Raw genomic sequence first — 13,062 nt, 5'->3', positions numbered from 1 at the left:
GTTAACATCTGCTGTATAGCAAAGTGATTCATTTATACATATATATATTCTTTTTCATTATGGTTTTTCACAGGATACTGAATATAGTTCCCTGCGCTATACAGTAGGACCTTGTTGTTTATCCAACCTACAGATAATAGCTTACATCTGCTAATCCCAAGCTCCCAATCCATCCCTCCCCCAGCCTCCCTCCCCCTTGGCAAGCACAAGTCTGTTCTCTATGTCTGTGTGTCTGTCTCTGTTTCATAGGTAAGTTCACTTGTGTCACATTTTCTTCAACCAATCAATACATAACCTTGTTTTGTGTGTTTCTTTTTAAAGACACTTTATTTAATGCATGTTATTGATTCATTAACATTGAACTCACAGCCCACAGCACTAGATCTCCTCCCTGAAGGAAGCTTATGTGATACATATGTTTTCTCCATAAAGCACATCCCAGCCTTCTTACCCTTAGGACACTAGACAGCACCTTAGCACTACCCTTGGGGGCCATTTTAAACAATGAAGTCACCACCAACAACCAAAACAAACACAAAAATGCAAAAAATCATGGCGTTAACTGGACCGTGAAAAGGATGCCTGTTTATGGTGGGACAGCTGAAAAATTCCAACCTCAGCTAGGAGCATGTGCAACCGACAACTCAAATTTTTCTCTGCTCTGCACATTATTGATTTGAAAATATCGGTTTTGGGGGACACCAGTGTTCGCAAGGAGGCGGATTCAGGAATGCAGAGTCCATGAATAATGAGATTTTTCAGTACTTCCCTGGCGGTCCAGTGGTTAAGACTCTGTACTTCCAATGCAGGGTGCACTGGTTTGATCCCCAGTCAAGGAACTAAGATCCCACGTGACGTGTGGCCAAAAAAAAAAAAGAGAGAGATGAGATTTTTAGACGAGGGTACTGGTGATGTAGGATTATTAGCCAGAAAGTGTGTGTGACACCCACACATATCTGGGGGTGCTGCGTACCCTAGCTATTTTACAGTAGGTGTAGGTGTCCCTGTCACTGTTTTAAATACTGCCCCCTCGTGTTGCCAGACTCTTCCATCAGAAATCTTTGGTTTGACGGTAAGAATGTGAGACTGTCAGCCCTGCTCAGGGCCGACAACCAGCTCTGCCGTTTCACCTCTTTGACCCATTAGTCCACCAACAACGTCATGTGAGGGGAAAATATTCGTGCATTAATGGTGTACCTGTAGCCAGAAATTCTGTTGAAGCATATAACTTTGATTCATATGTCTACCTTACGACGAGTTCTAAGGTTCCCCAGTGAGTAAGTATGGGGAGATAGCAGTGTAGAGAGACTAGTGGGCACCACCCCCTCGCCAAGATGTCCGTGTCCTAATCCCCGGAACCTATGAATATGTTACCTTACGTGGTAAAAAGGACTTTGCAGTGTGATTAAGTTAAGAATCCTGAGGGACTTCCCTGGCGGTCCAGTGGTCAGGACTCCATGCTTCCACTGAAGGGGGCGGAGGTTTGATCCCTGGTCAGGGAACTAAGATCCCTCAAGACGTGCGGTGCAGCCAAAGTAAAAATAAAATAGAATAGAATAAAAGAGCAAAAGAAAAAAATTTTAAAAATAATCTTGAGATGGGAAGATTCTCCTAGATTATCTGGGTGGTCCCCATGTAATCACACATGTCCTTCAGAGGAAAGAAGGAGGTAGGAGACTCACAGGTGGAGGGGTGATAACAGAGTGATACAGTTGCTGGCTGGAGATCGAGATCTAAGGCATGGGGGCAGCTTCCAACAGCTGGAAAAGGCAAGGGAACAGATTCTCCCCAGAAGGAACACAGCCCTGCTGACACCTTGATTTCCAGACCAGTGAGACCCTGACCTCCAAAACCGTGAGATAACATAGGTGTGTTTTTAAAACACTAAGTTTGTGGCCACTTGTTACAGCAGCCACAGGAAGCGAATGCATTGAGTATGGAGGAAAATTTTAAAAAGATGGATTTTGAGTAGCATCCAGCACGTGCACTGTGCCAGGTGTTCCAAGGTCATCCCATCCCTGACACCCACAGGAGGAGAAAACTGAGGCCGAGGGGAGTTGCTCACGTGAGGTCACACTGAGGAACATGTATGACCGTCCTCTTTCCCTGTGTGTGCCCTGCAGATTAAACGCATGCAACCTGGATGTGGCTGGCTGTGGCTTTCTTGCGTTTGCACTCATGGGCAACAGACATCTGACGCATCTGAGCCTGAGCATGAACCCCTTGGAAGATGACGGGATGAACCTTCTGTGTGAGGTCATGATGGAGCCGTCTTGTCTCCTCCAGGACCTTGAGTAAGTTTCCCTGGTTGTTGGGGATCAACTCTACCATGGGGGGGCCTGAGGTTCTAGAATGTCAAGAGCGATGGTACCACAAATGAGTTCTAGGGTCGACTGAGGCTCCTTCTTTCCAGTGGACACTCTGCGTAAGTTGATGTGTTGACACTGCAGTGAGTATGGGAAGGAAAGAGAAAGTATTCTGAATGGGAGCCCCGTGGAAGGATCTGTGGGATTCTAGGACATGCTTGATCTCTAAAACCTCTTTACTTTTCAGAACATCTTGCACCAGGTTAATCTTCAGCTATTCATTCTGTTTGTGGGGTGGAGGGGGAGGGGGGCAGCTGTCTATCTCTCAATCCCTTTTCTCTCTGGGGCTCAAATTTCTTCACCCCTATTGGAACATTTTTATATACTAGGAGTATTCCATCACTAAACCAACTAGAAAAAAATTAAAGGACCTCAACGAACAGAAATAAATCTCTAAGCTTGAAACCAAGCAATAATCACTCAATATTTCAGTTAATGTCTCCCGGATGCATAAGCAGTATTGAATGTGTCACAAAGAAAGGATCCTAGCAGTTTCCACTTCAGGTATTCTTACCATGTGGCAGGCATGTGGTTCTCAATATTTCTGCAGTTCCCCCACCAATCATACACCAGGGGGAACTAAAACTCCCAAGGACCATAAACCTTGCTTGGGTCTCACGTTCTGTCCTTGAGGATAAGCAAATCATAATAATAAATGAAGCACGATATGGTATTCCATTTAATGGTGCATAATAACTTTTAAAAACCCCCAGAGCTGGGACTTCCCTGGCGATCCAGTGGTTACGACTTTGTGCTTCCACTGCAGGGGGTACGGGTTCAGTCCCTGGTCAGGGAACTAGGATCCCACATGCCAAGTGGTGTGGCCAAAAAATAAAATTTTAATAAATAAAATCCCCAAAAGCTGGACACTGGGCTTATGTCCAGTGTTTTAGTCATGTGTCCCTTATCAAACTCTGTGTGCTTGATAGCCTTTTCTTATGATCGATTACAAAGGTAGAGTTAGTGGACCAAAACGTGGGACCACTTTGAGAGCTCTCCCTCCCCAAAAATAAGTAAACGAAAGGAATTGGATAGAGATCATAGTACACAAACCTCTGAGTAGCCCCCAAGTATTAATTCTTCTATTTCTTTTCATGGAATTGGCATTTTGAGCCCTAATGCTGCATGGTATAGAAAATTCAGCTTAGTCCATTGGAGATGCCATTTCTTTGGGGTTGCACTTAAGTGCTAGGAGATTTTCTGGTCCTCACCATCACCATTGGTCCATACTGGCCTCTAAGACTTGTTCATTCCCACCTGGTCTTCACAAGTGAGTCCTTCCTCGTTCTTTTTTCTTTTTCTTTTTTTAAATTTATTTTTGGCTGCGTTGGGTCTTCGTTGCCGCATGCGGGCTTCCTCTAGTTGTTGCGAGTGGGGGCTACTCTTCTTTGCTTTGTGCAGTCTTCTCATTGCGGTGGCTTCTCTTGTTGCGGAACACAAGCTCTAGGTACATGGGCTTCAGTAGTTGTGGTGCACGTGCTTCAGTAGTTGTGGCGTGCAGGCTTCAGTAGTTGTGGCTCATAGGATTAGTTGCTCCACGGCATGTGGGATCCTCCCAGACCAGGGATCAAACCCGTGTCCCCTGCATTGACAGGTGGATTCTTAACCACTTGCACCACCAGGGAAGCCCTCCTTCCTCGTTCTTGATGTGAATGCCTCATGGAGATGGACCCAGTGGGATCATTCTGTGCTGAGCACACTAAGTTGATGATGTGAGACTCCGGAGCTGTTTCTGTCATGTCTACTCAGATGACTCATATAGTCACTACTGAAGGGGCCATTTCCACCCTCTCCCACTCCTCCTGGGAACAGACACACAAGACCCCTTCTCCTTTTGGATCCCAAACCCTACCTAGTGTTTCAGTGACTTCTATCATCTTTTCTGTCCCTCTCAGGACTCTGTCCCTTTGTCAGAGGCTCTACCAATTTCTACTGGTGTTTTTTTCCGTCTCTCTCCCTGCCCTCCACCAGGGAGAATGTTTATCTCATTTTCAGGTGAAAAGAATGCTCTGATAGCTCATTTCTTTGTCTGAAGACACCTCCAGTCTCTTCAAAAACTTTCCCCACCCTCTGCTATTATCTGTCTCTTGAGATGATAAACTGTCCTAAGCTGTTCACAGGGATGGACAGAAAGATCCCCAGTTAGGAAGGAACAAGGGGAATCTCTACTAACGTTTCTGAACCTTATCCCACTGTGGCGCTCTCCTCAAAAGGTACAGATATTGTCTCTCTCTCTAAATCTTGCTCAATAATCTCCATCTCTCTCCTCTTCATCTCAACCTCTCTCTCTCTCCCTCTCTCTCTCCATCTCTCTATATCTATTCATCACTCTTTCTGTCTTCATCTCTCTCTCTTCATCTCTCTCTCTCTCTCTCTCTCTCCATCTCTCTCTCTCTCACGCTCTCTCTCCCCCACCGACCCCCACTTCCCTCCTCTTGCAGATTGGTAAAGTGCCGTCTCACTGCCGCTTGCTGCAAGAATCTGTCCTATGTCATCACAAGAAATCAACACCTGAAGAGCCTGGATCTAGCCGCCAATGCCCTGGGTGACCACGGGATTGCAGCGCTGTGTGAGGGATTGAAACAGAAGAATTCTCTGAGGAGACTTGGGTACGTTCCTGGGATCACCTCTTTGAGGGCTGGGCACAGAGTGAAGGGGACCCAAACGTTAAGTCGCTTGAACAAAGACCGTGTTCTGATTTTCACAATTCCATCAAATTAGACAGCATACAACCATGGCAGAGTAACAGACTGAGGCACAAATTCCAACTGGGCTCCTTTATGTGGATGAATTAAATAGCCAACGCTTGAGAACAGGGTCTGGAGGTAGTGAGAACTAAATAGATGCATGTTTACTGGAAAACCCATGTGTGCTGAGCACAGTGCCAAATGGTGGAGGTATGGACATATATGGACCATGGAGTGGTGCATTTATGGTCTAGTGAGAAAGGTGGACCAAAGAGCAAATGATGACATGGCTGGTTCTCAAACCCTAGTAAGCATCAGAATCACCCCAGAGGCTTGTTTAAAACAGTGTGCCAGTACATACAATGGAATATTACTCAGCCATAAAACAAGAATGAAATAGTGCCATTTGCTGCAACATGGATGGACCTAGAGATGGTCATACTAAGTGAAGGAATTCAGACAGAGACAGACAAATACCATATGATATGGCTTATATGTGGAATCTAAAAAAAAAGGATACAAATGAACTTATGAAAAAGAAACAGACTCACATAGAAAACAAACATCGTTACTAAAGGGGAAACATGGCGGGCAGGGATAAATTACGAGTTTGGGATTAACATATACACACTAATATATATATATATATATATATATATATATATATATATATATAAAATCACCAACAAGGACCTACTGTACAGCACAGGGAATGCTACTCAATATTCTGTAATAACCTATATGGGAAAAGAATCTGAAAAAGAATGGATATATATATATTATATATATATATATATATATATATACACAATTGAATCACTGCTGTACACCTGAAACTAACACAACATTGTGTCAATAAATCAACAATATAATGTAAAATAAAAATTTTTTAAAAAAAAGAACTGAAGCACTGACACATGCTACAATGTGGATGAACGTTGAAGACATTAGGCTAAAGTGAAATAAGCCAAATACAAAAGGTCACGTGTTGTATGATTCCATTTCTATGAAATATCCAGAATGGGCAAATCCATAAAGACAGAAAGTAGATTACAGGCAGACCTCAGTTTATTGTTCTTCCCAGATACTGTGTTTTTCACAAATGGAAGGTTTGTGGCAACCCTGCATCAGGCAAGTCTATCAGTGCCATTCTTCCAACATTTTCTCACTTTGTGTCTCCGTCACATTTTGGTGATTCTCCCAATGTTTCAAACTTTTTCATTTTTATTATATTTGTGATGGTGATCTGTGAGCAATGAGCTTTTTTTTACTTTCTAATTTTTTTTAACTGAAATATAGTTCATTTACAATGTTGTGTTAGTTTCAGGTATACAGCAAAGTGAGTCAGTTATACATTATACATATATTATTTTTCAGATTCTTTTCCCTTATAGGTTATTACAGGATATTGAGCATATTCCCTGCATTATACAGTAGGTCCTTGTTGGTTACCTATTTTATATACAGTAGTTTGTATCTGTTAATTCCAGATCGGTGAACCAAAGTTGATGACTTGATGAAGGCTCAGAAGATTAACATTTTTTAGCAATAAAGTATTTTTTAATTAAAGTACACTGTTTTGGGACTTCCCTGGTGGTGCAGTGGTTAAGAATCTGCCTGCCAACGCAGGATACATGGGTTCAATCCCTGGTCCGGGAAGATCCCACATGCCGTGGAGCACCTAAGCCTGCATGCCACAACTACTGAAGCCCGCGCACCTAGAGCCCATGCTCTGCAACAAGAGAAGCCACCACAATGAGAAGCACACGCACGGCAACAAAGAGCAGCCCCCGCTCACTGCAACTAGAGGAAGCCCACGCATAGCAACGAAGACACAATGCAGCCAAAAATAAATAAATAAATAAATATTTTTTAAAAACTACATTGTTTCTACAAACAATAAATGCTGGAGAGGGTGTGGAGTAAAATGAACCCTCTTGCACTTCTGATGGGAATGTAAATTGATACAGCCAGTATGGAGAACAGTATGGAGGTTCCTTAAAAAACTAAAAATAGAGCTACCATGTGACCCAGCAATCCCACTCCCAGGCATATACCCAGAGAAAACTGTAATTCAAAGACACATGCACCCCAATGTTCATTGCAGCACTATTTACAATAGCCAGGACGTGGAAGCAACCTAAGTGTCCATCAACAGATGAATGGATAAAGAAGACGTGGCACATATATACAATGGAGTATTACTCAGCCATAAAAAGAAATGAAATTGGGTCATTTGTAGAGATGTGGATGGACCTAGAGACTGTCCTACAGACTGAAGTAAGTCATAAAGAGAAAACCGAATATCATATATTAATGCATATATGTGGAATCTGAAAAAATTGGGAAAGTAGATTCTTAACCAGGGGACCACCAGGGAAGTCCTGCTGCTGATTTATTTTATACCTAGTTGTTTGTACCTCTTAATCCCCTACTTCTCTATTGCCCCTCCCCCACCACTGGTTTTTTTCTCTGTGTCTATGACCCTATTTCTGTTTTCTTCATTCATTCATTTTATTTTTTAGATTCCACATTTAAGTGAAAACATACAGTGTTTGTCTTTCTCTGTCTGACTTACTTCACTATGCATAATACACTCCAGGTCCACCCATGTTGCTGCAAGTGGCAAGATTTTGTTCTTTTTCATGGCTGAGTAGTATTCCGTTGTGGTATTTATTTTTGGCTGCATTGGGTCTTTGTTGCTGTGTGCAGGCTTTCTCTAGTTGTGGCAAGTGGGGGCTACTCTTAGTTGTGGTGTGCAGGCTTCTCATTGCAGTGGCTTCTTTTGTTGCGGAGCATGGGCTCTAGGCACACGGGCTCAGTAGTTGTGGCTCGCAGGTTTCAGTATTTGTGGCTCGCGGGCTCTAGAGCACAGGCTCAGTAGTTGTGGTGCACGGGCTTAGTTGCTCCATGGCATGTGGGATCTTCCTGGACTAGGGCTCAAACCCATGTCCCCTGTATTGGCTGGCGGATTCTCAACCACTGTGCCACCAGGGAAGCCCCCCGCTGTGATTTTAAAGTTGTGGTGGAAGTCAAACATGTGCTGAAGGAAGGATCCGGATCTTGGGGTCATTCCTTGGCTGTGCTGTGCTCTCTATAGGTTGGAGACATGTGGACTGACCTCCAATGGCTGTGAGGCCCTCTCCTCTGCCCTCTCCTGCAATCAGCACCTGACCAGCCTAAACCTGATGCAGAACAATTTCGGTCCCAGAGGGATGACAAAGCTGTGTTTGGCCTTTGCACAACCCACATCTAATCTACAAACCATCGGGTAAGTCCCCGGCGATGTCTTCTGAAATACGAACCTCCTTCTGCTAAGGCACACTAATTGGCGGAGAAGCAGTGGATCTGAGAAGTTGAGACCTTGTCTCATCAACCAGATCTTTATCCAACCGCTAAGTGCCCACCGTGTTCCAGGCACCGCCTGGGGTGCTGTGGATACAGGGTGGGTACAGTGCCTGGTACCATGGGGTTTCCTCTGGGGATGGGTTTGGGGAGCGTGGAGGGATGACATACAAATAAAATGTTTATCTTCAAAAAAAACCCTAAAACTGGAATTACCATAGGATCCAGCCATCCCACTTGTGGGTATACACCCAACAAAATTGAAAGCAGGTTTTCGAAGAGATATTTGCACATCTGTGTCCGTAGCAGCATTATTCACAATAGCCAAGAGGTGGAAGCAACCCAGGTATCTACTGATGGGTGAATGGATAAATGACGTGTGGTCTGTCCATACCATAAAATATTATTCGGCCTAAAAAGGAAGGAAATTGACACATGCTACAACGTGGAAGAACCTTGAGGACATTATGCTTGGTGAAATAAGCCAGTAACAGAAAGCCAAATACTACATGATACTACTTAGGTGAGGTCCCTAGACTCATCAGATCCACAGAGACAGAAAGTGGAATGGTGGGGGCCTGGGGAGCGGGAGACGGGGAGTTAGTGTTTAACGGGGACAGAGTTTCAGCTGGGGGAGATGAAAAGAGTTATAAGGATGGACAGTGCTGATGGTTGCTCAATAGTGTGGATGGACTGAGTGCCACTGACCTGTACGATGAAAAATGGTTCAGATGGTAAAGGTTATGTGTATTTTCCCACCATTAAATGTTTTTAATGTTCAGGATTACTGCAGGTGGTAAACACCAAGAAGGAAACAAAAGAGTAAGAGAGAGTGACCGGGTGTGGAATTAATTTTGACGATAGAAAAAGTATTTGCTGCTTAGCACCTCATGTTTGTAGACAAAATAGAAGCTCAGGGCACCCCTGGAGGTGAAGAAGTACAGCTGTGATTGAGGGAAGTAAAGACCTGACTGGAGAAACATAAAACTTGTGGCAGCACAGAAGGCCCCTTGTGGTCGATTGTGATGTATTTATTATCAGTAGCAAACTTCCCGGTTGACTAACTGGTTTCTCCTGTATGGTCCAGCGTACAGCAGGTGGATTTATCCAGGGGTCAAGTTTTGACTGATGGACGTCACCAGAAAGAACACGATGGTTGTGGTGTGAAATCCGAGGGGGAGGGTGGATTGGAAAGCATGGCTCAGTGGATTTGGAGATCTTGATGCAGCCAAAGAGAACGGTTTCAGCGATCACTTCAGCGAGTGAGCTGAAAAGGCAGAAGGCTGTGTTGAAAAGGGGCATATTTGTGTCGGTGACTCACGAGGCAATGGAGCCTTTGATGAGATAAGCTTGTGACTTAGGGGACTTAGCAGGTAAAGATGAGAAGAGGCAGACCTAGATTTTACTAATGGACCTTTCAGGAGGCTGTTTCCTTATCTGTCAAATGGGGACAATACCATGTGTCTATCTGAATACCTGTTTCTCTCTCCCAGAATATAAGCTTCATGATGGTGGGGATTTTGCCTTGTTCATCACTGTGCCTCTAAACCCTGTAACAGGACCTGGCACAAAGTCAGTTCTCAGGAAGGAGTTCGTGAATGGATGAATAACCATGTCTGTCTCTTCAGATAGCTATGAGGGACAGGTGCCTGTAAAAACTCAGTGTAGTGTCTGCCTGGTAAAGAGTTCCTTTACAAGGAGGGACTGACTTTCATTCTATGGGGAACACACTGTTTCTCCTCAAGAATACAAGAGGAGGGACTTCCCTGGCGATCCAGTGGTTAAGACTCCGTGCTTCCAGTGCTGGGGATGGGGGTTTGATATCTGGCCAGGGACCTAATATCCCACATGCCGTGTGGTGTGGCCAAAAATTAAAAAAAAAAGTGCAAGAGGAGGTTTCAGCCCCCTGGTGGGGTGTCCAGGAATTCTGAGGAAGGGAGAAGCGTCAGAAGCAAATTCTCAGAGTAGTAAGTCCCCTTTTTGCTCCCCAGGCTGTGGAAATGGCAATACCCTGCTCGAATAAGAAGGCTTCTGGAGGAGCTAGAGCGACTCAAGCCGCACATTGTAATTGGTGACGGTTGGTATTCTTTTGCGGAAGATGACCGGTACTGGTGGAAAAACTGAAGACGTAAAAACCCTCCCCACCCACACTCACTCTGATGGAGGAAACTTCTAGGGTCCAGCTGTGCCCAGGGGTTCCTTTTCAAAGATGGATAATGATTTCTGATTCTCATAAAGCCCTCATAGGTAGTGATTCTTGTGTGTCCACTTTAACTTGGTCATTGCATTTGCCTGAGGTGTGCTTGTGAACTTCATGTTATAGGACCTCAGTATCTGTGAAATGTCTGTCCAGAGGGCATGGAGAGAGAATCAAATAAACACTGAGCATTTGGAAAAAGCATCCAGTGGCCTTCTTTTTTTTTTTTTTGGCTGCGTTGGGTCTTCGTTGCTGCATGTGGGGTTTCTCTTGTGGCGAGCGGGGGCTACTCTTCATTGTGGTGTGTGGGCTTCTCATTGTGGTGGCTTCTCTTGCTGCAGAGCACGGGCTCTAGGCGTGCAGGCTTCAGTAGTTGTGGCACATGGGCTCAGTAGTTGTGGCACACGGGCTTAGTTGCTCCACGGCATGTGGGATATTCCTGGACCACAGATCGAACCCATGTCCCCTGCGTTGACAGGCGGATTCTTAAATACTGCACCGCCAGGGAAGTCCCTCTGGTGGCCTTCTTGATCAATGTGGGTGTGATTCCAGAGCAGAGGAGGGAGGACTTAGGTCCTTAAAAGTGCCCCCAAATTTTGATAACACAGATCTGCTGGTTTTTTAAAGCACATATCTGAATTTCAAAGTAGGATGTGACTATCATTCAACATCTGAGATATAAACACAAAGCTGAATTTATTGCTTAGTGTAGTAAAGAACAATTGGTCTACCACAGTCTCTCCCTCAAACCAACCCCAAGAGGTAGGTAATAGTTTCCCTATTTTACAGATAAGGAAACAGAGGCCGATGGATGTTGACATTTGTCTGTCTGGTGTCACAAAGTCAATGAGTAATCCAGAGAAAACTCTAATTGGAAAAGACACGTGCACCGCAGTGTTCACAGCAGCACTATTAACAATAGCCAAGACAGGGAAACAATCTAAATGTCCAGCAACAGAGGAGTGGATAAGATGTGGTACACGTATACACTGGAGTATTACTCAGCCATAAGAAAGAATGAAATAATGTCATTTGCAGCTACATGGGTGATCACACTAAATGAAGTAGATCAGGAGAAAGACAAATACCATGTGGCATCACTTATATGTGGGATCTAAAGTATGATGCATAGTTGCATGCACATTTCTTTTTATATTTGCGCCCCCCGGAAGGCAGAGCAAGAGGACAGGGAACATCTCCTGGAAGGCGACCGTTGGCAAATCCAGGGACATCGTCCTGACCTAGTACGTCTGGCCACGGGGTGGGGACCCAGGGTGGGCACATGCTGCCTCCTGGATGACTCTGGGCTCTTCTGTTGTCATTTTCTCCAGTTGGATCCTTTCCCCGTGTCATGTGATGGAGCACTCCCTTCTACCCACTCCTCACACTCTGCAGGTGGGTAATGTTGGGGGTGTGTGTGGTGTGAAGCCATGTCAGGTTTGATCCTCTAAGCTACAAGTCACAGAATTCCTGACCTGAGGTCACTGAGTAGAAGTTCCCCGACTGGTGAGTTTAGTGAATTCAGCAGCACCGGGAGGGCAGGATCTCAACCCACCTCCCTGCCATTCCCTTGAACCTCCCCTGGAGCTCACTAGGTGGCGGTAGAGCGTCACCCAGAAAGGACGGCTCACACGTCCCCAGGGCAGGTGTTTCATCCTCAGCACTGTCGAACTTTGGGGCAGGATACTCCTTTGTGGTGGGCAAGGGGGCTGTCCTGTGCACGGTAGGGCATCGAGCAGCATCCCTGGCGTTTACCAACTAGATGCCAGGTGCAACCCACCCCCGGTCCTGAGAACTAAAAACGGCTCCAGACATCGCCAGACGCTACCTTTGGGGCACACTCACCACCATCCGAGAACTGCCACTCTACGTTAAACAGAGAAACCTCCCTCGGAAGCACCGCCACACCCCGCGGGACAGAACTGCTTCCCTGGCAAGCCCACATCGGCGTGTAATGCTGAGGGTGTGGCCACTTCTCGTTTCCCTCGTAGGAGGACAGCTGTTTCGTAGACCCAAAGGTATAGCTGCCAAAACTTGGAAGCAACCAAGATGTCCTTCAGGAGGTGAGTGCATACAAGGCCTGGAGAGGGTAAGCGGCACCTGTTGGCAGAACAGGGATTTGAACCCTGGTTCCTCACCCCTGCATTAGGTGCCTTCCCGGGACAGGAATTAGCTGTCAGTGACCAAGGACCAGGCACTTACAGACACTCCCAGGGATCCCTTGAGACAGTCGAGACAGGCAAGATCTTCTCTGCACAGAGGAGGAAGCCGAGGGTGAGAGGGACTAGCTCACTTGCCCAGAGTCACACAGCCTATATGCGACACCGTGGAAACTGGCCCAGAATCTTTCTTGCCCCAGGGGTAGGGAGAGAATGACTCAACCCAAGCCCTTACTTCAACCCAAGTGACGGGGCACGTCCCTTCCACCCACCAGGCACGACTCCTCCCTCCCTCCCTCCCCCACCTC

The 13,062-nt window shown here is 45.6% G+C and overlaps 1 protein-coding gene across 1 annotated transcript in view; it reads left to right on the top strand.

The window, feature by feature from the left end:
• Nucleotides 1-10,522, top strand: part of LOC115849715 (NACHT, LRR and PYD domains-containing protein 5) — a 28,637-nt gene extending 18,115 nt beyond the window's left edge. Inside the window, exons 8-11 of the mRNA XM_030851284.3 lie at nt 2,124-2,294; nt 4,808-4,975; nt 8,154-8,324; nt 10,390-10,522. Coding sequence (XP_030707144.1) covers nt 2,124-2,294; nt 4,808-4,975; nt 8,154-8,324; nt 10,390-10,522 — 643 coding nt within the window. The remainder of the gene's footprint in view (nt 1-2,123; nt 2,295-4,807; nt 4,976-8,153; nt 8,325-10,389) is intronic.
• The last annotated feature ends 2,540 nt before the right edge of the window (nt 10,523-13,062 follow it).

The sequence above is a fragment of the Globicephala melas genome, chromosome 19 (genome assembly GCF_963455315.2).
Source record: "Globicephala melas chromosome 19, mGloMel1.2, whole genome shotgun sequence".
In the NCBI taxonomy this organism is placed as follows: Eukaryota; Metazoa; Chordata; class Mammalia; order Artiodactyla; family Delphinidae; genus Globicephala; species Globicephala melas.
This window is presented reverse-complemented; position numbering and strand designations above follow the sequence as displayed.